Source organism: Schistocerca cancellata, chromosome 5 (assembly GCF_023864275.1).
Source record: "Schistocerca cancellata isolate TAMUIC-IGC-003103 chromosome 5, iqSchCanc2.1, whole genome shotgun sequence".
NCBI lineage: Eukaryota > Metazoa > Arthropoda > Insecta > Orthoptera > Acrididae > Schistocerca > Schistocerca cancellata.
In genome coordinates this window covers 338,307,481-338,334,029 of record NC_064630.1, presented here as the reverse complement: position 1 = coordinate 338,334,029, position 26,549 = coordinate 338,307,481, and the positions used below count along the sequence as shown (strand labels likewise).

Genomic DNA, 26,549 nt, shown 5'->3' with positions numbered 1-26,549 from the left:
CCATGTTCGAGAGAAGATTATTTATTTTAAATTTCCATTTATCTACCCATATCCGTAGAAGATTACTACATGAATTTTTTGTAATTTATATTGAAATTTCGCTGTTCTTATTCGTTTACTAGTTGTATGTCTGGTGAATAAATAAAAAAAAACAACGAACTAATGAGAAGAAAATATTGACATTGTTTTCGGTGAGATTATGTAGTATATCTTGATTCATAATGAATTTCAAGTGCCAGTTTTCGGTAAAGTGATCGGTTTTGCGAGATTCGCCACGAAATTATTGCACGCACCTATAATTTTGAGTAATGTTAACGACGTTTCTTTCCCGAATGAGATTCATACGAAGATATCACTGTGGCAAACCTGCCTTCACGCGATGCTCGTGGTGCTCCTAATTTCCATGTTTCGAATGTTTCAGCGATGGGTGTAATCCTACGGAATGCACCAAATCTTCCTGAACAATAAACATCAGAATAAAATATAAATATTAACCTAAGAACTGATATAAGAATGAAACACAATAAGAGTATAATAATTTAATAAAACTGAAACTCTTGAAAATACCATACATGCATATATTATACAGGGTGTCCCAGCTATCTTGTCCACCCAAAATATCTCTGGAACAATAACAGCTATTGGAAAACGACTTTCACCGGTATCAATGTAGGGCTGGGGCCCATGAATGTACATATTTGGAAACATTCTAAAACGAAAGCATATGTGTTTTTTAACACAAACTTATGTTTTTTAAATGGACCTCCTATATTTTTTCTTCAGCAATCCATAGCATGACAAAGCACATACACAATGGCGTTGATTGCATCGCAATATTCCCATTACATCCCGAGATATTGAGACGCGAAGTTGACGCTTGAAACACCCGACATGCGCTGCTAGCGCACGTCCTGAGGCTCAGGCGTGAACCCCATGCCGCCCGTAATCGCGATGTGATTGACATGCGTAATCACACTTCCATACTTATCAAGAGGTCCGAAACGAATAATACGGTCTGCTGCCATCCTGCATTAACGTCGTACATTCCAGCAGGTATTTATCCCATAGGCTAGGGGTGATGCGGTTCTGTAACGTATCTGTGTACCGCAACGTTAGTCACAAAGTTAACTTCGCTTATCGTTAATCCGTTACTAAAAAGGTAACGCCGTTCAACGTTGAAACTTTACTTTACTGTAGATCTAGCGCAAGTGACAGTTAATCATTCATTCGTAATAGTAAAATTCATGTTGGTGGGTTTAGTGAAACGAGCAAGTGAACTAAAAGTTTTACCGTTGTTTCGGACCTCTTGATAAGTATGGAAGCGTGATTACGCATGTCAATCACATCGCGATTACGGGCAGCATGGGGTTCACGCCTGAGCCTCAGGACGTGCGCTAGCAGCGCATGTCGGGTGTTTCAAGCGTCAACTTCGCGTCTTAATATCTCGGGATGTAATGGGAATATTGCGATGCAATCAACGCCATTGTGTATGTGCTTTGTCATGCTATAGATTGCTGAAGAAAAAATATAGGAGGTCCATTTAAAAAAAACGTGTTTGAGTTAAAAAACACATATGCTTTCGTTTTAGAATGTTTCCAAATATGTACATTCATGGGCCCCAGCCCTACATTGATACCGGTGAAAGTCGTTTCCGAATAGCTGTTATTGTTCCAGAAATATTTTGGGTGGACAAGATAGCTGGGACACCCTGTATAGTAAGTTTATGACACTTATTCTAATTTCAAAATTAATACAACACCCTTGTATCCCCTAACTTAATAAGAAACGTTCGGACATTGGTAGATAAATGAAAGAAATAACAATAAAAACAGTAACCGGGTTTCGAACATTGGGTGCAGAAGTAATAGACCACACTCCTAGCCACTGCGCCACCATTTCAACAGACTTTATCTTTCGCTAAGAGGCATTTAAATTACCTCGGCAACTCTGACAGTCGTTTTCTCAGAAACAGTCGAATATCTACAGATAAGCCGAGACTCGTGTTTGCTTATTTTGACCCATCCTCCACTGAGTGAAGTTTCTGAGAAATCGGGTTATGGTAGTTGATGTGTTCTCCTCGTTGGTTGTTCTGTACAGTAGTTGTAGCGTACTTCAAGGAAAGGCAACTTCCCGTACAATGAGTGCACCTCGCGTTTCAGTTTACAGATTTCCCCAGCATCTCCTTTCCATTTGTCTCATGTGAACAAACAAAATAGCTTCAGTGAGCTCGTGTCTGTGTAATGGAGATATTTTCAGTTTATTAGTTTGCAGTTGGTAAAAGGGCTATTATGTAAAAAGCTCAACATTTGGGGCTGTCAGCTGCGTACCGCACTGAAAAGCCTGCCCCAAGAGTAACATGCCGACAGTATGTAGTCGACAGTACCGACTTTATTGTCTCCATTATCAATGGGTGGAATACTTTTCGCAGCTTGAGAGTATCAAACGCATCACCCCAGCGTAACTCTCCCAACATCTGAAGACGCTCAGAGGCTTCAACTGACGTAGGTCACCTAGGTGTTACGCAACATAAGATATTTCAACTCAAGTCAGGCAATGCATAACACCAGATTAATGTTCTAGATTTAAATATGATCAGTCCCATTCCGTCAGACATATTGACGCCCACCTTTCTTTTTCTTCTTAGTGTTCTACGGTTCTGACATGGGCGCGTTTGACCGTAGTTGTTTTTGCGCCCTAAAACAAGAACAAAACAAAACAAAGATACAGTGTGGGTGTGCGCTAAGCGGCTTCAATCATTGCAGCCCTCCTGTACCACTGACACTAGTTAGCGAATAGAAGAGGCTCTTGCAGTCCACCAGTAGCACTATTAATGGTGAAAGGTGTGCAGTAACTTACTCGTCATCCGTTAACTCACCACCAAGTGACTACAACAAGGCTACATAGTCTTACAACACGCTGTCAACGATAGACAGCAACAAGATACCACATTTACCAGTCCAGCCTCTTTCCCATCAACAGTAGATAGGTCACCACCAACATCATACTTACAAAATAAGCACTTCTCAGACACTGATTACGGAACCGTATTTCACAGTGTGCAGAAATTTACATAGCTTTTGTCGACATGAGTTTCTTGCATTATTATTATCAATAATTCATATCTTTATTTGATGTACCGTTAACAAACTTTATGGAAAAAATAAACACCTCCAGGCAAGTCTGCGCACTGTGTCGCCAGCGAAACATATGGTGAGCTGAGGAAGGATTGATATAACTTTGTGAAATGTCCTGTAATTGCTTTCTGTGATGTAGTGCGGTGGAACGACTGGGTCACTGCTAGCTCACTCTTCATTTTGCAGACGTATGAAGGAAAGACAACCTACAATCCCTTACACTTCTAACCTTAACCTCCCACCCTGTTACAAACCCAGAAAAAAATTATCTCTTAATGTGGTTTTAATGCACTTAAATGTGGTACACGTATTTAATATTTGTTCTTAAACCATTTCATGTAACAGTAGACGTCATTTTTATACTATTGAAACAGTACTTTTAATAATTTGAAATTTTTCCGTCCTCTGCAACGCGGAAACTTTTAATTCTAGAGACAACGTGATTTTCGAGATGCTCTAGAAAAACCCAAAAATGTGACATCTTCAGGTCCCCTCACGCCAACTTCCTGCCCTACCGGTCACGATTTTTAGTATGCTGTTCTTGACACTCCCCTCTAACGTTGTACAAAAATTTACGACTACAGGAAATTTTTTCCCAGACGACATTTTGGTCTTCGTTGACTGAGCCAGTAGCGTCGACGCCACCTTGCGGGCCTACACTTCGCTGGGCGTTCTCGCAGCGTGGACCACTTTCTAGACCGACCTGCTTCGACAGTAATCTACTCATGTAGCAAAAATACGCTGAACGTGTATTTACACGTTCTGGATATGCTTTGGATGGCGCATCTTAGATGCTTCACCTTCTGTATATTCTTACACCCAAACCTGCAGATGTGAGACACTCAGATCCGTGACAAACGTTGTGTGTAGATAGAGTATCAACCAAACAACGATTTAGTTCGTGACATTTGCTGTCGTCCAATAGAACATGCGTAAACGGAAGTTAAAAGTAACACCAGAACTACGGAACCGACCGGTGTGGCCGAGCGGTTCTAGGCGCTTCAGCCTGGAACCGCGCGACCGCTACGGTCGCAGGTTCGATCCTGCCTCAGGCATGGGTGTGTGTGATGTCCTTAGGTTAGCTAGGTTTAAGTAGTTCTAAGTTCTAGGGGACTGATGACCTCAGATTTTAAGCCCCATAGTGCTCAGAGCCATTTGAACCATTTGAACTACGGAGCACAGGAAACGCGCATCTGTGAGTGATAGTTTTGTTGATGGCTCGTGATTGAGCTTGTAGAGCGTGAGGTCGTGGTGCTAAAAGTTCCGCATTCAAACCCCAGTAATGACACTTTCTTTTAACTGTTTACGCGTCAAACTGTTATGTGGGAGAACATTTTCCTGACGTGTAAAAGAACTTTTTGGAGTTCGTAGCAATGTACTTTTGGCAACTTATTTCGCTTCGTTAGTTGAAAGTAGCAAAACTATAGAGTACGTTTGTATAGATGGGTGTGGTGTTCTGTCGGTCATGGGCGACAGAACAGACACCACTCGTGATGAAGCAGCTAGTGCTTTTGTAGTGTGACAGTATAAACATAGTCCGCCCCAGTAGCTGAGTGGTCAGCGTGACGGATTGCCGTCCTCCGGGCCCGGGTTCGATTCCCGGCTGGGTCGGAGATTTTCTCCGCTCAGGGACTGGGTGTTGTGTTGTGTTCATCATCATTTCATCCCCATCCGGCGTGCAGGTCGCCCAATGTGGCGCCGAATGTAATAAGACCTGCGCCAAGGCGGCCGGACCTGCCCCGCGAGGGGTCTCCCGGCCAATGACGCCAAACGCTCATCATCATCATCAGTATAAACATAAACGATTGGAACAGTAGAATAAAGAAACAATTGCATCACACGTGCTCAAGTATTAATAGTCCCATAAAACACTTTCACACATAATACAGTAAAAAAAAAAGTCATCATTGGAGTATAAACCCAGGGCTCTTGGTACGATGATCTAGTGCGCTATCCATATTACATAGTCACAGCTATGATTTTCCTGTGCTCTGTAGTTGTGGCGTTACTTTTAATTAACCTTTACGCCAGTTCTGCTCGATGACAGCACATAGTACGAACCAAAAAAGAGTTTTGGTTGAAGCCCTATCGACCAATAACGTTTTTTACCGATCTGAGTGTACTGACGTCTGAAGGTTTGGGTGTTAGTCGTACTCTACAGTTAGAAGTGCCAACTGACACAGATGAAGTTTGTTGATCAGAGCATGTGTTTCGTTATACATGTGTCATAGGGCAAAGATGTGTGCTAGATCATTGCTTGACCCTGAGGCTAGAATTTCCCGGGAGATGTTCTTCCAGATTAACTGTCTGCCCACGTCTCACCAGCCGACTCAAAGCTTCATCGTGGAACCAACTACTGTATCGCAAGGCGGTTTAAATCCGGTAACTCACCAGCCCACTCAGGAGGTAGTGGTAGGTCCTTTTGCCGAGTGTAATGTCTCGCACGTGCGTCACCACGATCTCCTTCGCCATCTCTGTCGGGCAGTCCAGCACCAGATATTTGTTGCTCCACCTGGAACAGTTATCATTTGGTCAGCACGTTAATGATGACACATGACACTGTTTGACGAACCTTTATCTTCAACTGAAACTACTAGCAAAATTTAAATGAAAAAAAAAAAAAATTGAGCCGGCCGGTGTGGCCGTGCGGTTCTAAGCGCTTCAGTTTGGAACCGCGTGACCGCTACGGTCGCAGGTTCGAATCCTGCCTTGGGCATGGATGTGTGTCATGTCCTTAGGTTAGTTAGGTTTAAGTAGTTCTAAGTTCTAGGGGACTGATGACCTTAGAAGTTAAGTCCCATAGTGCTCAGAGCCATTTGAACCATTTGAATTTTTTTGTGTAACGTGAGTTTTTCTCTGTAGCCCTCCGCGACTCTGTGTCTGCATGAAACCTACATCTGCAGATTTTTTTTTTTTTTGGAGCTTGCATCAATAAACTAGAATTATTTTCACTGACTATTGTCTGACTGTCGCTTGCTATGTTCAGAAACACCAGTAAGACATCAATGAAGGACTAGTGGAGTGACAACGACTGGGACAGTAGGTTATCGTTATTTCAAAACCGAAATACAAAATAATATATGTGAACATATGAGAACAAGTCATAATGCTTAAAAGTAGCATGTGCAGAACGACACTCACATCAACCAACTATCAAAATTTGGCATTTTCCTGTGAACCCAGTGACACTGAGAGTCGTCAAAGTACTTTTCATTGCGAAAGTAGAGCTAACTGTAAAGAGAGCTGCTTAAAGAGAACTGCTTACAGAAATTCTGAAATGATATAGTGAGCGCGATTGTCTGGGATGCGGGATCCGTAAAAGATCAGTGTGCTTGAAATGGTCAGTATATGAATAGTTTCACAGCACAGGCACATGTACACGATTTCATTAACAGCTGAAAGAATAAAGTTTCTAGGCTGGTGTTTAACTGAATGTGACGGTTACCAGTACACGAATACTTATTATGACTGAAGAGCATGGAGGCGTTACTGTACGCTCGTAGTTTCACATCACAAACTGGAACAAGAAGAGATGTGAAAGTATAACCTTCCGTCGATAACGAGGTTATTAGAGACGGAGCAGAAGCACAGATTGGCCTTACATTAATCGATTTAGGGAAATCGTGGAAAACATAAACTTGGCTGATCGGCCGGTCTTTGAATTCCGCTTCTCTCGAATGCCGGTCCATTGATTTAAACACAGCATCATCTCGATCAAAGCCATTGAAAAGTAATGGTCTAAAAAGCTTGGGAAAGTAAAAGATAGCTGACACAGGATAGGGGCAGATGGGAGCTTAAAAGTAGTGTACTGCAAAAGTACGAAACGAAATTCATTTTCCCAGCTATTTTTTCCCTTCAGTTACTCTCGAGAAGATAGCTGATGTAATGTATCACATTAAAAATTTATTATGAAAGTGCCTGAAGATTCCACTGCACATAAATTCTGAAGGGATGTGGTTGTGTTAAAAATGCTCAGTACTTGAGAGTAACTGTAGGAAGTGGGCTTATAAACATGAGGTGCGAAAATGAATATTTTGAGAGGAAGAGTTCTAATGATTGTCTGCATTTGAATGTTGGACAAATCCGACGTGCGTTTGTCAATAATTCAGTTGGAACGAATTCGCAGCAAAATTCATTGGCTTCATATTATCTGGATTTTCTACATATTTGCACGATGTGGTATTTGCCCAACGCGCTGCTTCACAGTTATTCCATTAATATTTTGCTCTGTCACTTAACCAGAAAAAAATTCAGTCGCGAGCAAAATGTTACCAGCCGACAGGAAAATGTATTCCGCAAACCTTCACCTCGAACTGTTCACGTATGGCCACATATTATTCCGCTAATTAAATGTTTGATTCGGAATTTAATTAAGCCGATTTTATTTCCTGTATTACATTAAATTACAGTAACCGGAAGCGAAAAAAGTTAGGCGGACCGGAATCCCAATGCCCGTGTAAACTTCGAACCACTGCAGAAGACAAACTTTTTTTGCCACAAAATTGTTGATACATACACAGAAATGTGTATGGGACTGTGGCAGACAAGGTGAGGAGGGTGAAAGGGGGGGGGGGAAGGGGGAAGGTGAAAGGGGCAGTGGGAGATAAGAGGAAAAAAAGGACTGTGCTGAATATTTTGAATTCTTCGAAAGTATGCAGCGTTCACTTCGTTGAGTACCCACTCGTAATTTTGACGTCAGTCAAAACAGTGTAGCTCTCAAAAAGCCTATTATTCTTCAGAAAAAATATTTCCTACCGACGATGTACAGGATGAAACGTTATAATGCAAGAGCTCTGATGCTTCGGCTATCAGAATAGAGATTTGTCCTTGCGTACGAAATGTCTGTTTAGTTATTTCAAAAACAGAACTGGAGGACAATCATTGATCTAGCTGGTATGTATCAAGGTGATGCTATTGGAAGCTTATATCGAAACTAAATCTGGTTTTCATTGGTATATTATCGTATATACATGAGTTTTATGGCTAATTTAAAATTCTAGAATTTTAAAAGCACTGAATATTAGACAACTAGATTAGGAAAAAAACTAATCTGGTTACCGTGAGATATTTTTAAATTTTGTGAGTTGCTTGTGATCCCAAAACATTTTAAAAGCTCTGTTAAAGTAGAAACTCTATTCCAAAATGCCTTAAAATATTACGCAAGTACAATTTTACCAACCTCTTCTACACAATAATTAAAAGATATTATTTCTTTAATAATACGCTATTTTCAACAATTTAACATGATTACAGACAACCGTTTGTAAGTAAACAGTAAAATATTAACCTTTTTTGAAACAAAGAATGTTAAGTGTCTTCTGATTCATGTCTTGTGAAAGGTACTGATTAACTTTCTTGTTCCTGCTGTTGCTATTGTTGTGGCCACCAGTTCGAAGACTGGTTTGATGCTCTGCATGCTACTCTATCCCGTGAAAGCCTCTTCGTCTATGAATAAGTACTGCAACCTACATCCTTCTGAGTCTGCTTACTTTATTCATCTCTTGGTCTCTCTGTACTATTTTAGTCCCCAAACTTCCCTTCAATACTAAGCTGGTAATCCGTTGAGATGTCAGAGTGTGTCCTATCAACCGATCCCTTCTTCTACTCAAATTGTGCTACAAATTTCGTTTCTCCCCAATTCTGTTCCGTACCTCCTCGTTAGTTAAGTGATCTACTCATCTAATCTCCTCATCCTTATTAAAAAAAAAAAAAAAAAAACTGTTAGCACCCTCGATCAAGGTCACTCGTGGTTGGTATCTCCTGTTACTCGATCCACACGGAACAGATACAGTTTCAAACCTTGAAAAAATTTTGAATTTATTAATGTTTCGATGTGATGTCGTCGCTGTATTAAACTCGGAAGCTGAAATGTAGACACAGCCACATATAGTGCGGAAGCACTAATTTAAAGAGGTTCAAAGATATACGCCTTGATCATTAAAATATTTTCACATTTGAATCTTCACTGCATGGAAAGTACTTACAAACGTCCATCCACGCAAAGTAATTATAGTAGTGTCATTACTATCTAAAGGTAAAAAAAAGGTAAAAATTACGAAAGCCGGTAAAAATTTCGTTCTGCTTCCGTCGTAACCGTGTCCTCTTCTTAATACGAAATGGCATCTCTATATCTATAAAATACACTACTGGCCATTAAAATTGCTGCACCATGAAGATGACGTGCTACAGACGCGAAATTTAACCGACAGGAAGAAGATACTGTGATATGCAAATGATTAGCTTTTCAGAGCATTCACACAAGGTTGGAGCCGGTAGCGACACCTACAACGTGCTGACATGAGGAAAGTTTCCAACCGATTTGTCATACACGAACAGCAGTTGTGCGGTAGCGTTCTCGTTTCCCGCGCCCGGGTTCCCGGGTTCGATTCCCAGCGGGGTCAGGGATTTTCTCTGCCTCGTGATGACTGGGTGTTGTGTGATGTCCTTAGGTTAGTTAGATTTAAGTAGTTCTAAGTTCTAGGGGACTGATGACCATAGATGTTAAGTCCCATAGTGCTCAGAGCCATTTGAACCACGAACAGCAGTTAACCGGCGTTGCCTGGTGAAACGTTGTTGTCATGCCTCGTGTAAGGAGGAGTAATGCGTACCATCACGTTTCCGACTTTGATAAAGGTCGGATTGTAGCCTATCGCGATTGCGGTTTATCGTATCGCGACATTGCTGCTAGCGTTGGTCGAGATCCAATGACTGTTAGCGGAATATGGAATCGGTGGGTTCACGAGGATACTACGGAACGCCGTGCTGGATACCAACGGCCTCGTATCACTAGCAGTCGAGATGACAGGCATTTTATCCGCATGGCTGTAACGGATCGTGCGGCCACGTCTCCATTCCTGAGTCAACAGATGGGGACATTCTCAAGACAACAGAAATCTGCACGAACAGTTCGACGACGTTTGCAGCAGCATGGACTATCAGCTCGGAGACCATGGCTGCGGTTGCCCTTGACCCTGCATCACAGACAGGAGCGCCTGCGATGATGTACTCAAAGACGAACCTGGGTGCACGAATGGCAAAACGTCATATTTTCGGATGAATCTAGGTTCTTTTTACAGCATCATGATGATCGCATCCGTATTTGGCGACATCGCGGTGAACGCACATTGGAAGCATGTATTCGTCATCGCCATACTGGCGTATCACCCGGCGTGATGGTATAGGGTGTCATTGGTTACACGTCTGGTCACCTCTTGTTCGTATTGACGGCATTTTGAACAGTGGACGTAACATTTCAGATGTGTTACGACCCGTGGCTCTACCCTCCATTCGATCCCTGCGAAACCCTACATTTCAGCAGGATAATGCACGACCGCATCTTGCAGGTCCTGTACGGGCCTTTCTGGATACAGAAAATGTTCGATTGCTGCCCTGGTCAGCACTTTCTCCATATCTGTCACCAACTGGGAAACGTCTAGTCAGTGGTGGCCGAGCAACTGGCTCGTCGCAATACGCCAGTCACTACTCTTTATGAACTGTGGTATCGTGTTGTAGCTGCATGGGCAGCTGTACCTGTACACGCCATCCAAGCTCTGTTTGACTCAATGCCGAGGCGTATCAAGGCCGTTATTACGGCCATAGGTGGTTGTTCTGCGTACTGATTTCTCAGGATCTAAGCACCCAACTTGCGTGAAAATGTAATCACATGTCAGTTCTAGTATAATATATTTGTTCAATGAATGCCCTTTTTATCATCTGCAATTCTTCTTAGCGTAGCAATTTTAATGGCCAGTAGTGTATATAATTATATCTAACTGATCAGAAGTATGCAGACAGCTCTATGCAGTGCGGATTAGCCATTAAAAGTCAGGAGAGGCGGATCCGTGCCAGTGTTAAAGGAGGCGGGGAGTGTTGTGTTGTCAGTGGAGGAGCAGTAACAGCAGAATGGGTCCCTCAGGAGAGATCAGTGACTTCGAACAAGTGGACTAGTCACTGAATGCCTCCTGAGTATAAAGTCCGAAAGGGACATTAAACCCTCTCGAAGCTGACGAGATCGACTGTCAGTGATGCGACTGCGAAGCAGAAACGACAAGGAATAATCGTGGCGAAACCAAGACCAAGCTGACAGCATGTACTGACGGACAGGGGCCCTCCAGCATTGCGCAGCGTGGTTGTCAAGGAGCGCATGAAATCTGTGGAAGGAATAGCTCGTGAGTTACACTGTATTATCAACAGTACAGCTAGCACAATGACTGTGCATAGAGAGTTAAAAATAATGGGGTACAATAGTCGAGCAGCTCTACATAAGCCACACATTTTTGTAGTCAGTGATAAATGACACTTGAGATGGAGAAAAGTGCGACGCCACTGGAAAAAGAGTGACTTGCGGCGGTAAATCACGCTACGCCCTGTGGCAAACCAGTGAACGGATTGCGTTTGGAACATGCCTGAAGAAAGCTACCTGACATCATGTGTAGTGCCAATAGTGAACAAATGTAGAGGCAGTGGTGCTACGGTATGGGGTTGCTTTTCGTGTGCAGGGTGTGGTCCCTCATTTTAGTGCTTAAGAAAAGGGTAAATGTGCGAGGATATGAACACATTTTACAGTATTGTAGAGGAACAGCTCTGAGTAGATGATTGTATCAGTATGACAACGCACGCTGTCATAAAGCAGCATCTCTGAGACAATGGCGCTCCTTAAATGGACTGATTGTCCAAAGTCGTGACATGAACCCAATGGAACACCTCCTGGATGAATTACAACGTCGATTCGATATAGACCCCAGCGTCCTACATCGGTACCTCCTCTGGTTGGACTCTTGAGGAAGAATAGGCTGCCATTCCTCCACAGACATTCAGAAACCTCATTGAAACTGTCTCGGGTAGAGTTAAAGCCATCGTAAACTCAAATGGTCCACTTACAGGTGTCCAGATACTTTTGATCAGACAATATATAGTGACCTTGAGTGATGGCAGCAACACAGGTGTTAGAAAGTCATATACGCGGCTTCTAGCACTTCAGAAAACATTTCCTGGCGTAAACACGTATGCAAGAGTAGTTTCTCCAAATTTGTATTTCTGCATTGTACTTCTGCGACATGATCTTATGAATCTTCTCTAATGACCTCGACGTTGACGGGACATGTATGTCGAACAGTTATACTTAGGGTACAGCATTCATTGTCTATGTAAAAACGCACCAATGAACGCCAGTGTGACTGATCCACGTTGAACTTTACGCATTCAATAATGTCGTAAAATTTAATTTGTAGTCTGATGCTGTAGACTTACCAGCATCAGTATCCAAAACTTCACGATTACATTAGACAAAATGGGATTGTGCAGGAAGCTTCTGCCCTTGAACTGAATGATTAACAACAAATAAATACTTTCACACTATAAATACAGAAAAAAGCAAAGTCTGGAAAAATTGAGAAAATATCAAGAACAAGAACTATGTAACTTCATCAGAAACATGTTCATTAAAATAAAAATCTTACCAACAACATAATATATCATAATAATATACCAGTAAACTTTGTATTGTGTGCAACCACAAATGTAGACTTTTATCACGATGAAATAGACCGCTTCAGCTGTATGATGATCCAATTACTTTCGCGGCGTTAGAGCCACATCTCCAGGGATAAATTTGTATATAAACAAGAGCAAAACGTATAAAGATCCAGTTTCGGTCAAAACGAAGTTGAACTATACACTGAAGTGCCAGAAGTCATGAGATACCTCCTAGTATAGTGCAGGATCCCCTTTTGCCTGGCGTAATGTAGCAGCTCGACGTCGCATGGACTCAACAAATCGTTGGCAGTCCACTGCAGAAATATTGATCCATGCTGCCTGTGTAGCTCTTCATTATTGCGAAATGTTTCCGGTGTAGGATTTTGTGCACGAACTGACCTCTGAATTATATCCCATAAATGTTCGAGTGGATTCTTGTCCGGCGATCTGGGTGGCCAAACTATTCGCTAGAATTGTCCAGAATGTTCTTCAAACAATCGCGAACAGTTCTGACCCGGTGTCATGACGCGTTGTCATCGATGAAATTTACTACGGAAATCGTTGCAAATGGTCTTAAAGTAGCCGAACATAACTATTTACAGTCAATGATCGGCGCAGTTGGACCAGAGGACCCATTCTACTCCATGTAAACACAACCCACACCATTATGGAGCCATCATCACCGTTCACAGTAACTTGTTGACTACTTGGGTCCATGGCTTCATGGGTTATGCGCCGCACTCGAACCATACTATCAGCTCATACCTACTGACTCCGGACTCAGATGACCAGACCACGGTTTTCCGGTTGTTTAGGCTCACGAACTCAGGAGAAGTGCCGTAGGCGATTCTGTGCTGCTAGCAAAAGCACTTGCTTCAGTCGTCTGCTGCCATGTTCCACTAACGCCAAATATCGCCGCACTGTCCTAACAGATACGTTAGCCGTTCGTCCCACATTGATTTCTGCGGTTATTTCACACAGTGTTTCTTGTCTGCTAGCACTGACAACTCTACGCAAATGCTGCTGCTCTCGGTCGTTAAGTGAAGGCCGTCGGCCTCTGTGTTGTCCGTGGTGAGAGGCAGTGCCTGAAATTTGGTATCCTCGGCACACTCTTGACATTGCGGATCTCGGAATACGGAATTCTGCATCTAAATCTACGTGATTGCTCTGCTGTTCACAACAAAGTGCCTAGCAGAGGGTTCAGTGAACTAGCTTCAAGCTGTCTCTTTACCGTTCCACTCTCGAACGGCACTCGGGAAAAACGAGCACTTAAGTTTTCCTGTGCGAGCCCTGATTTCTCTTATTTCTCCCTATGTAGGTGGGTACCAACAGAATGTTTTCGCAATCGGAGGAGAAAACTGGTGACTGCAATTTCATGAGAAGACCCGGTCGCAACTTGACTTGAGCAATTTTCCAGTCTTTAGGTACGGATCTTTCCGTGAGCGAGTGGTTGTATATACACTCCTGGAAATTGAAATAAGAACACCGTGAATTCATTGTCCCAGGAAGGGGAAACTTTATTGACACATTCCTGGGGTCAGATACATCACATGATCACACTGACAGAACCACAGGCACATAGACACAGGCAACAGAGCATGCACAATGTCGGCACTAGTACAGTGTATATCCACCTTTCGCAGCAATGCAGACTGCTATTCTCCCATGGAGACGATCGTAGAGATGGTGGATGTAGTCCTGTGGAACGGCTTGCCATGCCATTTCCACCTGGCGCCTCAGTTGGACCAGCGTTCGTGCTGGACGTGCAGACCGCGTGAGACGACGCTTCATCCAGTCCCAAACATGCTCAATGGGGGACAGATCCGGAGATCTTGCTGGCCAGGGTAGTTGACTTACACCTTCTAGAGCACGTTGGGTGGCACGGGATACATGCGGACGTGCATTGTCCTGTTGGAACAGCAAGTTCCCTTGCCGGTCTAGGAATGGTAGAACGATGGGTTCGATGACGGTTTGGATGTACCGTGCACTATTCAGTGTCCCCTCGACGATCACCAGTGGTGTACGGCCAGTGTAGGAGATCGCTCCCCACACCATGATGCCGGGTGTTGGCCCTGTGTGCCTCGGTCGTATGCAGTCCTGATTGTGGCGCTCACCTGCACGGCGCCAAACACGCATACGACCATCATTGGCACCAAGGCAGAAGCGACTCTCATCGCTGAAGACGACACGTCTCCATTCGTCCCTCCATTCACGCCTGTCGCGACACCACTGGAGGCGGGCTGCACGATGTTGGGGCGTGAGCGGAAGACGGCCTAACGGTGTGCGCGACCGTAGCCCAGCTTCATGGAGACGGTTGCGAATGGTCCTCGCCGATACCCCAGGAGCAACAGTGTCCCTAATTTGCTGGGAAGTGGCGGTGCGGTCCCCTACGGCACTGCGTAGGATCCTACGGTCTTGGCGTGCATCCGTGCGTCGCTGCGGTCCGGTCCCAGGTCGACGGGCATGTGCACCTTCCGCCGACCACTGGCGACAACATCGATGTACTGTGGAGACCTCACGCCCCACGTGTTGAGCAGTTCGGCGGTACGTCCACCCGGCCTCCCGCATGCCCGCTATACGCCCTCGCTCAAAGTCCGTCAACTGCACATACGGTTCACGTCCACGCTGTCGCGGCATGCTACCTGTGTTAAAGACTGCGATGGAGCTCCGTATGCCACGGCAAACTGGCTGACACTGACGGCGGCGGTGCACAAATGCTGCGCAGCTAGCGCCATTCGACGGCCAACACTGCGGTTCCTGGTGTGTCCGCTGTGCCGTGCGTGTGATCATTGCTTGTACAGCCCTCTCGCAGTGTCCGGAGCAAGTATGGTGGGTCTGACACACCGGTGTCAATGTGTTCTTTTTTCCATTTCCAGGAGTGTAATTGCTAAATATGGAGCTATTTTATCAGCATAGTCTGACAGGAACCTTACTGATATACAATCTGGACCGGTGGCCTTGCCTTTATTAAATGATTTCAGCTGCTTCGTTACTCCGAGGATATCAATTTTTGCGTTTCTCATCTTGGCCGTTGTTCTTGATTGGAATTCAGGAATATTTACTTCGTCTTCTTTGGTGAAGGAGTTTCGGAAAACTGTGTTCAATAACTCTTCCTTGGTGGCACTGTCATCAGTGATTTCACCGTTATTATCGCTCAGTCAAGGTATTGATTGCGTCTTGCCACTGGTGTGCCTTATGTATGACCAGAATCTCTTTGGGTTTTTCGGCAGAGTTTGAGACAGAATTTCGTTGTGGAAACGCCTTTGTTTTAATGATTGCCACTCCAGTTCACGTATCATGTCTGTGACACTATTTCCCCTATTTCTCGATAATGCAAAACGAGCTGCCCTTCTTTGTACTTTTTCGATGTCATCCGTCAGTCCCACCTGATGTGGATCCCACACCACACAGCAATACTCCAGAATAGGGCGGACAAGCGTGGTGTAAGCAGTCTCTTTAGTACACCTGTTGCACCGTCAAAGTGTTCTGCCAATGAATCGCAGTCCTTGATTTGCTCTACCCACAATATTATCTATGTGATCGTTACAATTTAGATTATTTGTAATTCTAATCCTTAAGTATTTAGTTGAATTTACAGCCTTCAGATTTGTGTGACTTATCGTGTAATCGAAATTTAGCGGATTTCTTATAGCACTCATGTGAATAATTTCACACTTTTCCTTATTCCGGGTCAACTGCTACTTTTTGCACCATACAGATATCTTATCTAAATCAATTTGCAAGTCGTTTTGGTCATCTGTTGACTTTACAAGACGGTAAATGACAGCATTATCTGCAAACAATCTAAGACGGCTTCTCAGATTGTCTCCTATGTCGTTAATATAGATCAAGAACAATAGAGGGCCTATAACACTTCCTTGGGGATGCCGGATATTACTTCTGTTTTACTCGATGACTTTCCGTCTATTACTACGAACTGCGACCTTTCTGACAGGAAATCACGTATTCAGTCGCACAACTGAGGCAATATTCCGTAGACACGCAGTTTGGTTAGAAGACGCTTGTGAGGAACGGTGTCGAAAGCCTACTGGAAATCTAAAAATATGGAATCAATTTGACATCCCCTGTCGATAGCTCTTATTACTTCATGAGTATATAGAGCAATTTAACAAGAACGATATTTTCTGAATCTGTGCTGACTATGTGTCAATAAATCGTTTCCTTCGACGTACTTCATAATGTTCGAATACAGTATATATTCCAAAACCTTACTGCAAATCGACGTTAGTGATATAGGTCTGTAATTCAGCTGATTGCTCCTCCTTCCCTTTTTGGATATTGGTGTGACTTGAGCAATTTTCCAGTAGTTAGGTACGGATCTTTCCGTGAGCGAGTGGTTGTATATAATTGCTAAATATGGAGCTATTTTATCAGCATAGTCTGACAGGAACCTGACTGATATACAATCTTGACCGGTGGCCTTGCCTTTATTAAGTGATTTCAGCTGCTTCGTTACTCCGAGGATATCTGTTTTTGTGTTTCTCATCTTGGCCGTTGTTCTTGATTGGAATTCAGGAATATTTACTTAGTCTTCTTTGGTGAAGGAGTTTCGGAAAACCGTGTTCAATAAGTCTTCCTTGGTGGCACTGTCATCAGTGATTTCACCGTTATTATCGCGCAGTCAAGGTATTGATTCCGTCTTGCGACTGGTGTGCTTTATGTATGACCAGAATCTCTTTGTGTTTTTCGGCAGAGTTTGAGACAGAATTTCGTTGTGGAAATGATTAAAAGCATCTCGATTTGAAGTACGCGCCATACTTCGAACTTCTTTAAAACTTCGCCAATCTTCGGGATTTTGTGTTGTTTTAAATTGGCATGCTTCTTTGCTGCCTCTGCAACAGCGATCTGACCCGTTTCGTGTACCATGGGGGATCAGTACCATCACATATTAATTTATGTGGTATCTCTCAATTGCCGTCGATACTATCTCTTTGAAAACGTTCCACAACTTTTCTGCTGTTACATGATCAGATGGGAAGGAGTGAAGACTGTCTCTTAAAGAGACGTTAAGAGCATTTTTGTCAGCTTTTTTTAAATAGATATACTTTGCGTTTCTTTTTGATGGTTGTAGGTCTTACGGTATTCAGCCTAGCAGCAACTGCCTTGTGGTCGCTAATCCCTGTATTCGTCACAATACTCACGATTTGACCAGGATTATTTGTTGCTAAAAGGTCAAGTATGCTTTCGCTACCATTTACGCCTCGTGTGGGCTCATGAGGTAACGGTTGAAAATAATTTTCTGAGAAAGCATTCAGTAGAATTTCGGATGACGTTTTAGGGCTGCTGGCGCCTTTAGACGTATAATTTTTCAGCATATCGACGGTAGATTAAAGTAACCACCGACTATAATCGTATGAGCGGGGTTCTTATTTGAAATGGGACTCATGTTTTCTTTGAACTGTTCAGCAACTATATCTTCTGAGTCCGACGCGGGGGGGGGGGGGGGGGGGGGTCGGTCAAACCAACCAATTAATTGTTTAGTCCGATTGTCAGGTATAACCTCTACCCATACTGTTTCACACGAACTTCAATTTCGCTACAAGGCAAACTACTTCTGACAGCAATAAATACTCCACCACCACCTGTATTTAATCTATCCTTTCTGAACACTGTTAGAACGTTTGAAAAAATTTCGGCTGAACTCATTTTCGACTTCAGCCAGCTCTCTGTGCCTAGAACTATTTGAGCTTCAGTGCTTTCTATTAGGGCTTGGAGCTCTGGTTCTTTCCCAACACAGCTACGACAATTTACTACTAAAATACCAATCGTTTCTACAACTACCTTACTCTGTTTTACCTGTCCACTTTTAGACGGACGTCCCTTCTGTTGTTCCCTGAGACTCTCTAACCTAATAAACAGCCCAGTCCCTTCCACATAGTCCCCGCTACCCGTGCAACCGCCTCCTGTGTGTAGTGGACTCCTGACCTATTAAGCGGAACCCGGAAACCCACCACCCGATGGCGCTAGTCAAGGAATCTGCAGCCTACACGGTCACAGAACCGCCTTAGCCTCTGATTCAGACCCTCCACTCGGCTCTGCACCAAAGGGCCACAGTCGGTTCTATCGACGATGCTGAAGATGGTGAGTTCCGCCTTAATCTCGGAAGCAAGACTGGCAGTCTTTACCATTTCCGCTAGCCGCCCGAAACCAGACAGAATCTGCTCCGATCCAAAGCGACACACGTCATTGGAACCGACATGAGCCACCATCTGCAGTTGGCTGCACCCTGTAATTAATTCCGAAGTGGAAAGTCCCATGTGTCTAACTCGAACTAATATTCCGCATTCAAAGTCTTCCAATTCCCGATCGTGCGGCCATAATCACGTCGGGAACCTTCTCTCATGAAGCACCTTAGTACAAACGACAGCTCCGCCAATGTCCTGTTGTATATCGTGCACGTCATACTACATTTATCTGTATATGGTCGTATCGCTATCCCATGACTTCTGCTACCTCAGTGTACATGAAACAGTACATGAAAATTATATACTTACATTTATTTCATAATTTACTCCAAGCGATAGCTTATAGATGACCCAACATTCTTTGTCCGAAAATATTCAACGTCGAGATGTCGGTAATCCAATTTCAAATATGGTAGAGTGCATGGTACATCATCCTGATATAGGAAATGTATAATAATTATAAAGTGGTAAACCAAATTGAAGAAATGATGTGTGTAGGCGATGAAAGCTACGTTCAAAATGGCTGGTTCAAATGGCTCTGAGCACTATGGGACTCAACATCTTAGGTCATAAGTCCCCTAGAACTTAGAACTACTTAAACCTAACTAACCTAAGGACATCACACACACCCATGCCCGAGGCAGGATTCGAACCTGCGACCGTAGCAGTCCCGCGGTTCCGGACTGCAGCGCCAGAACCGCTAGACCACCGCGGCCGGCTGCTACGTTCACACTGGTAAGAGAAAATAAATCTTACAAAGCAGAGCATGTATGATTGTATTATAGGTAACGATGGGTAAGTCTCGAGAAAATGCTGCTTACAAAATTGAACATCATCCAGATAAAAGGACTGGGTAGTGGGAAAACTAAAATATTATTTACATATACCAAAGGCGTATCATCGTAATGAGAATGCGAGGCACTTTTTCAGTGCCTTGTTGACTACTTGGGTCCACGGCTCCGTGGGTTATGCGCCGCACTGTAACCCTACTGTCAGCTCATACCAACTGACTCCGGACTCAGATGACTAGACCACTGTCTCTGTCACTCGGCTTTGTTTGGTCCTTCGCGGAAGTACCCGATACAGCGCAAAATTTCATTTAGCATTGCGATATGGAATTTTTCGTACGTGACAATTCTACATCTACATCTACATCTACATTTATACTCCGCAAGCCACCCAACGGTGTGTGGCGGAGGGCACTTTACGTGCCACTGTCATTATCTCCCTTTCCTGTTCCAGTCGCGTATGGTTCGCGGGAAGAACGACTGTCTGAAAGCCTCTGTGCGCGCTCTAATCTCTCTAATTTTACATTCGTGATCTCCTCGGGAGGTATAAGTAGGGGGAAGCAATATATTCGATACCTCATCCAGAAACGCACCCTCTCGAAACCTGGCGAGCAAGCTACACCGCGATGCAGAGCGCCTCTCTTGCAGAGTCGGCCACTTGAGTTTGTTAAACATCTCCGTAACGCTATCACGGTTACTAAATAACCCTGTGACGAAACGCGCCGCTCTCCTTTGGATCTTCTCTATCTCCTCCGTCAACCCGATCTGGTACGGATCCCACACTGATGAGCAATACTCAAGTATAGGTCGAACGAGTGTTTTGTAAGTCACCTCCTTTGTTGATGGACTACATTTTCTAAGGACTCTCCCAATGAATCTCAACCTGGTACCCGCCTTACCAACAATTAATTTTATATGATCATTCCACTTCAAATCGTTCCGTACGCATACTCCCAGATATTTTACAGAAGTAACTGCTACCAGTGTTTGTTCCGCTATCATATAATCATACAATAAAGGATCCTTCTTTCTATGTATTCGCAATACATTACATTTGTCTATGTTAAGGGTCAGTTGCCACTCCCTGCACCAAGTGCCTATCCGCTGCAGATCTTCCTGCATTTCGCTACAATTTTCTAATGCTGCAACTTCTCTGTATACTACAGCATCATCCGCAAAAAGCCGCATGGAACTTCCGACACTATCTACTAGGTCATTTATATATATTGTGAAAAGCAATGGTCCCATAACACTCCCCTGTGGCACGCCAGAGGTTACTTTAATGTCTGTAGACGTCTCTCCGTTGATAACAACATGCTGTGTTCTGTTTGCTAAAAACTCTTCAATCCAGCCACACAGCTGGTCTGATATTCCGTAGGCTCTTACTTTGTTTATCAGGCGACAGTGCGGAACTGTATCGAACGCCTTCCGGAAGTCAAGAAAAATAGCATCTACCTGGGAGCCTGTATCTAATATTTTCTGGGTCTCATGAACAAATAAAGCGAGTTGGGTTTCACACGATCGCTGTTTCCGGAATCCATGTTGATTCCTACATAGTAGATTCTGAGTTTCCAAAAACGACATGATACTCGAGCAAAACACATGTTCTAAAATTCTACAACAGATCGACGTCAAAGATATAGGTCTATAGTTTTGCGCATCTGCTCGACGACCCTTCTTGAAGACTGGGACTACCTGTGCTCTTTTCCAATCATTTGGAACCTTCTGTTCCTCTAGAGACTTGCGGTACACGGCTGTTAGAAGGGGGGCAAGTTCTTTCGCGTACTCTGTGTAGAATCGAATTGGTATCCCGTCAGGTCCAGTGGACTTTCCTCTGTTGAGTGATTCCAGTTGCTTTTCTATTTCTTGGACACTTATTCCGTCAGTTAGGCAGAATCGTGGTGTCAACGCTGTACACTCTTTACTATTTGTTCGTAATTCAAAGATTCAATGGCTGTTTGCACAAAAAGAGGCAGTCTAGCGATCTGTCATTATAATCCTTTGAAACTAATGGGAGCGACAGAAGAGAGGGATGCGAATTCTCAATTCGCGTAAGTGACGGGTACTGCTTATTTGCCATTAAACGTCATTACATTACCACGCAGAAAGACTTTAAAGATTGGGTTGACAATGAAAGAGCAAAAAATTACAACAATCGACTGGCAGGATTCGTTGTTCTGTACATGAAGACGCACTCTGTGCTAAATTTGCGGGCGGGGGGCACGTGAACAAATTGATGAAACGAACAGTAAAATTCCTGAAGTCCCACTTTTTAGCCCATTGTTAGTCGCAACAATTTTAAAAGCAATTGAACGAAGCGTATGGTGACTTCAAATATTACTGGAAAGTATGTTGGTTACATCAAGGGGCATGCGTGGAACAAGTTTTCACTTTAAAACTAGCTGTTGTTGAATTTACGAAGGAAAAAGTAGAGGAGTAACGAAAATTAGAACATCCGGAGTGGATTGCAGACTTCACATTTAAGTGGACTTTACTCCAAACTGCTCACGGTAAGATATTTCAAAGTCACTTCTTTCTGATTTGATGGAGATGCGTTTAAAAATAAAATCTTGTTGTAGAAGGGGCACAAGCTGACATAGACAGTCCAGTTCCCTAAGCTCACTGGCGTTAAAAAAATCTGAAGTCTGAAGAATTTATTGTGGTCTTGTAAGAATTACTTGGACATTTTTATAAAGGTTTTCAGGCCACTTCAATCTTATATCTGTTTTAGATCAGTTTTTCAGATCACTTAGTTGAAAGCACCTCTGTGCGTGTGTAGAAGCCAATAAGGAAAATGGGCGCATGCACGTAAGAACGTATGAAGCGAGAGCTGACATAGGAACAGAATCATAAAGTGTCAGAGAAGGTTGGGTAGCATATTTACAAGTAATATTACAATTTTTGCAAGTAATTTTACAACCCAGCAAGAGAATGGTAGCTGGGTAGCAAGGGTGCTCAGGTGGTGTTGCGAGGGATGCAAGCCGGGGACTGAATGGTGTAAACGTTGTATTAAGTGATGAGAGCAATAAGAAAGAGAAGTACTAGGAAGGAAAGGGAAGTTTTCTTATATTTAAATCTAGGCAACTCAGAACTGATTTGCACGAATGCTACCTCTACAGGCCGGACCACAACTCCACTTATAAATTGTCACAGGTTGTTCAGGGATAAATTACGGATACTTGTGACGGACGGTGTCCCGTGGCACGTTACAGAGTTACTGCATTTCGATTGGTTTCTTGCCCCAATTAGCTTTCTATCTGTCTCGCACTGAAAATAGTATACAGATGTCGACAGTATGCATGGTGTGTCTTGTTTCCATTCGCTCACAACATATGCTGCTGGCAGTAGTAAAATCCTCGTTACCACACTGCCCTCACGTTTGCGTTCAGTACTGCTCGATTCTGGGTAAAATTTTGTTTTCTGGTAATGTTCGTTCTGCATTAACAGTGACGCACAGAAGTACTACGTATAGATTTACTAATAAAGAGTCACCCAGTATGCAACTCGTGTATTGGTTCACTGGATGCAGTGGTAGATAGGCACAACTACGCTTTGCTGAGGTAAATGAAATGAATTCGCAGTTGCGAATACAAATGACCATCATTTATTTAAGGGATTGCCGACAGTGAAAATTTTGTTCCGGACGGGAACACGAACTAGGGTTGTACTCTTACACACATTATGAAATTCCTGTACAGGAGTGGACATTTTAATTGAAAGTCGCTATTGGTATTGGCGGATAAATATGGTACTGAAGTGTCTGCGTTGTTAAGACGAATGACGCAATGTCCCATTGGACATGCATGCTTGCATCGCTCTTCTCCCCTGTACGGGAACCAGAAGGGGCATTCAAATGAAACCCGGTCATTAGTGTAAAGTAATGGTAACGATTTTATTAACTCAAGAATGTAGTTATACACAGTACACGTACTCAGACTGTTCGCAGATTTATCCCGTTGCGACACTAGCCGGTTGATTCCATCCTAGAAGAAGCTAGTAGGCTGCTGTCGGATCCTAGCCTGGGACCGGTCACACACTTCGTCATCCGTTGCCAATCTATGTCCGTGAATAACTTCTTTCTGAGGTCCAAACACATGAAAGTCACACGGTGAAAGGTCGGGTCTATACGGTGGATGTTCCAGCGTTCCCCACCGAAACTGCTGCAATGTCGTCTTCACCGCATTGGCCGTATGTGGGCGGGCATTATCATGCAGGAGGATAACAGCGTTGGACAACATGCCTCTGCGTTTCGACTAGATGGCTCGTCTAAGGTTCTGTAATGTGGCTTGATAACGCAGGGTATTGATGGTGGTTCCCCGTTCCAGGAACTCGACAAGCAGTGAGCCCTTGTGGTCAAAAAACAAGGACATCATGACCTTACCAGAACCGGTGTGCACGGCCTTTAATTTATTTGGAGGTGGTGAAGACGCATGTTTCCACTGCTTGCTCTGACGCTTGCTCTCCGGTTCAAAATGGTGAGACCATGTTTCGTCACCTGTGACAATACGCGACAGGAATCCATATTCCTTATCATAATAACGTTGCAGATGACTTAGAGACAGCACCATTCGAGTATTGCACTGTTCGGTGGTCTGTGCACAGATTTTCTCAAAGTTCAAGTGTTAGTGCATTATTGTGTAGGTGGTGCCGACGCTAATACCCAGTAACCGATGGATCTCGTCCATGGTGATTCTGTGGTTGTCCAAGACTAAAGAATTCACTTCCGCAACCATTTCCGGTGTGATGACGCGATGCGCCAGTCCTGGACGAGCATCGTCTTCCAATGACTGGCGCCCCTCAAGGAATCGTTTGTGCCGTTCCACAACACTTGAACGACTCAGACTGTACTCACCGTACACAGCCTTCATCTGTTGATAAATTTCACCGCCTCCAACTCCCTCCGCCGCCAAAAATCGAATCACTCCTCGTTGTTCCTGCTTACTTGCCTGCATGTTCGGTAGTGGACGATAACTTGTGTGACCACATTCTCTGTGGCGTGAAACAACACTGGCGCTATGCAACATGAAACGGTGCGCACGCGTCAGTCAGTCTCTCTACCAATAGACGACGCCACCATACCCGCTGTTACGTGGTGCCACCTTATATTTAAGGGAAAGGTAGACGCCTTGATCAGGTTTCATTTGAATGACGTCATACATAATGTGTGTACGAGTACAGGTTGTGACGCAACAACGACGACATATGGAAGTCGGGGTCTGGTCGTGGGTTGTGACCCTGTCCGGCCCAAAATTTCATTGTCTTTGTTGTCTTATATAACTGATAGTTGTTCGTATTCGCAACTGCAAACACATTTCATGTATTTTACAACGACTGCAGTCACCGCAGTGCCTGTTTCTTCCCGAAACGCATGCAAGTCCGAAGGAACATTCCATTGTTTTTCTCAGCAAGACACTGCAAATCGTACAATGATGACGTGTTGCCCCGACGGCAACCATCTCACAGTACTTTTGTATCTGTCTGAAAGTTGTTGCATTACTTCGTGTTGTGTCTTGCACGTTTTGGTTATTGCGTGTTACAGACTTGTACACTGCTCTGAAGATACTTTCGCGGAAACAAGGCTAACTGCGGTAACAAACCCAATACATGGTAATTATATTATTAGTCTGTAACAAGTCTCCCGAGATCGTGGGTCCCTTTCACCGAAATACTCAGAAGGTAATCCTGAACAGACTCTGAAAATTTGTCGTTGGAGTTCTGGTACATCCTGTATAGAATGATTATGAAGCCACTAAGGTTATCGTATTGACTATGTAGCCGATTGATTGTGGGTGAAAGCGAACAACAGAACTGACGTTCCAAATATGCTTGACTAACGGTGTGTTCACACGGGCCATATTTTATGTAAACGTGTGGCTGCAATTGTGTTGTCTTCCAACATTGCTACAATGTGGCTTCAGTGCACGGTAAAGTTGCAGGACGACCGGGCAATACTGCTGAGAGATCGGGCATATGCAGGTAGCTGCCGAGGTTTTGCCATGACGTTGCCGTATTGCAGGACATATCTATCTCTGTCCTTGTGTCCAAACGTTTTCCCCTCACTCTCAACCGTGCTTCATATTCCTCACGCCGACTACCCTGTGGTTCCAAGTCAAGTAATCGAGCTCTAAAACAATAATGTTTCGCTTCAGTTCGCAAGTTGTAAGTAGAAACACTGTATTTGTTTGTTGGCTACTGGAATGTAAAAGTGGACAAACTAGACAACCATGAATTCCATAAACGTGGTGCGTACATCTACGACCAGAGTCTTGGAACAAAGAAAGGAACGCATAAAAAAGATCAAAATATGAAATGGCCATTCTTGCTGCTATTCTCGTAGTAGAAGCTCTGCAATAGAGAGTCATAATTCTATTCCTCGTAAATTCTTAAGGCTTCTAAACGTTCTTGAACCTTTATCACATGTGCTTCCTTCTTTATGGGTAGCAACATCACAACTGTCATCCTTTTAGGGTTCCATGCCTCTTTCTGTAAAAACGAAACCCTTGTAGGATCGCTTTATTACTGATATGTCTGTCTGTCCGACTGTTAAAAACCACTTTTCTCAGCAACGGATAGACGTATCAAGTTCAGATTTACGTCGCATATTAAGGTCCCTGGTTCCTTTGAGATGTAAACTTTTTACGCCGCTAAGTTAGCTCAGTTAAAAGACACGGCCATTTATGTCACATATTTTGTTACTCGAAAACATTCCCAACAAAACCTTTAGGGCGCTTCCCTGTGACATAGATTTATGAAATTTGGCAAGAGGCTAGGTTTCGCAGGAAAAGTAAAGGAAAAAAATCAGAAAATTGTTAAGCAGTAATTTTATAACACAGAAAAATGTTTTGGCATTTTTTATCCATCTGTCTGTTTACCTGTCGGGCTGTTAAGACCCTTTGTCCTGGGAACAGTTTGGGGTATCAAGTTCAAATTTATGTCACTTACTATGA

At 43.6% G+C, this 26,549-nt stretch overlaps 1 protein-coding gene across 2 annotated transcripts in view; it reads right to left on the bottom strand.

Moving 5' to 3' along the window:
* LOC126187579 (glutamate receptor 1-like) overlaps positions 1-26,549 on the bottom strand; it is a 417,690-nt gene that overhangs the window by 101,710 nt on the left and 289,431 nt on the right. For both annotated transcript variants that reach the window (XM_049928746.1, XM_049928747.1), the window contains exon 6: positions 5,526-5,646. In XM_049928746.1, the coding sequence (XP_049784703.1) occupies positions 5,526-5,646 (121 nt within the window). The remainder of the gene's footprint in view (positions 1-5,525; positions 5,647-26,549) is intronic.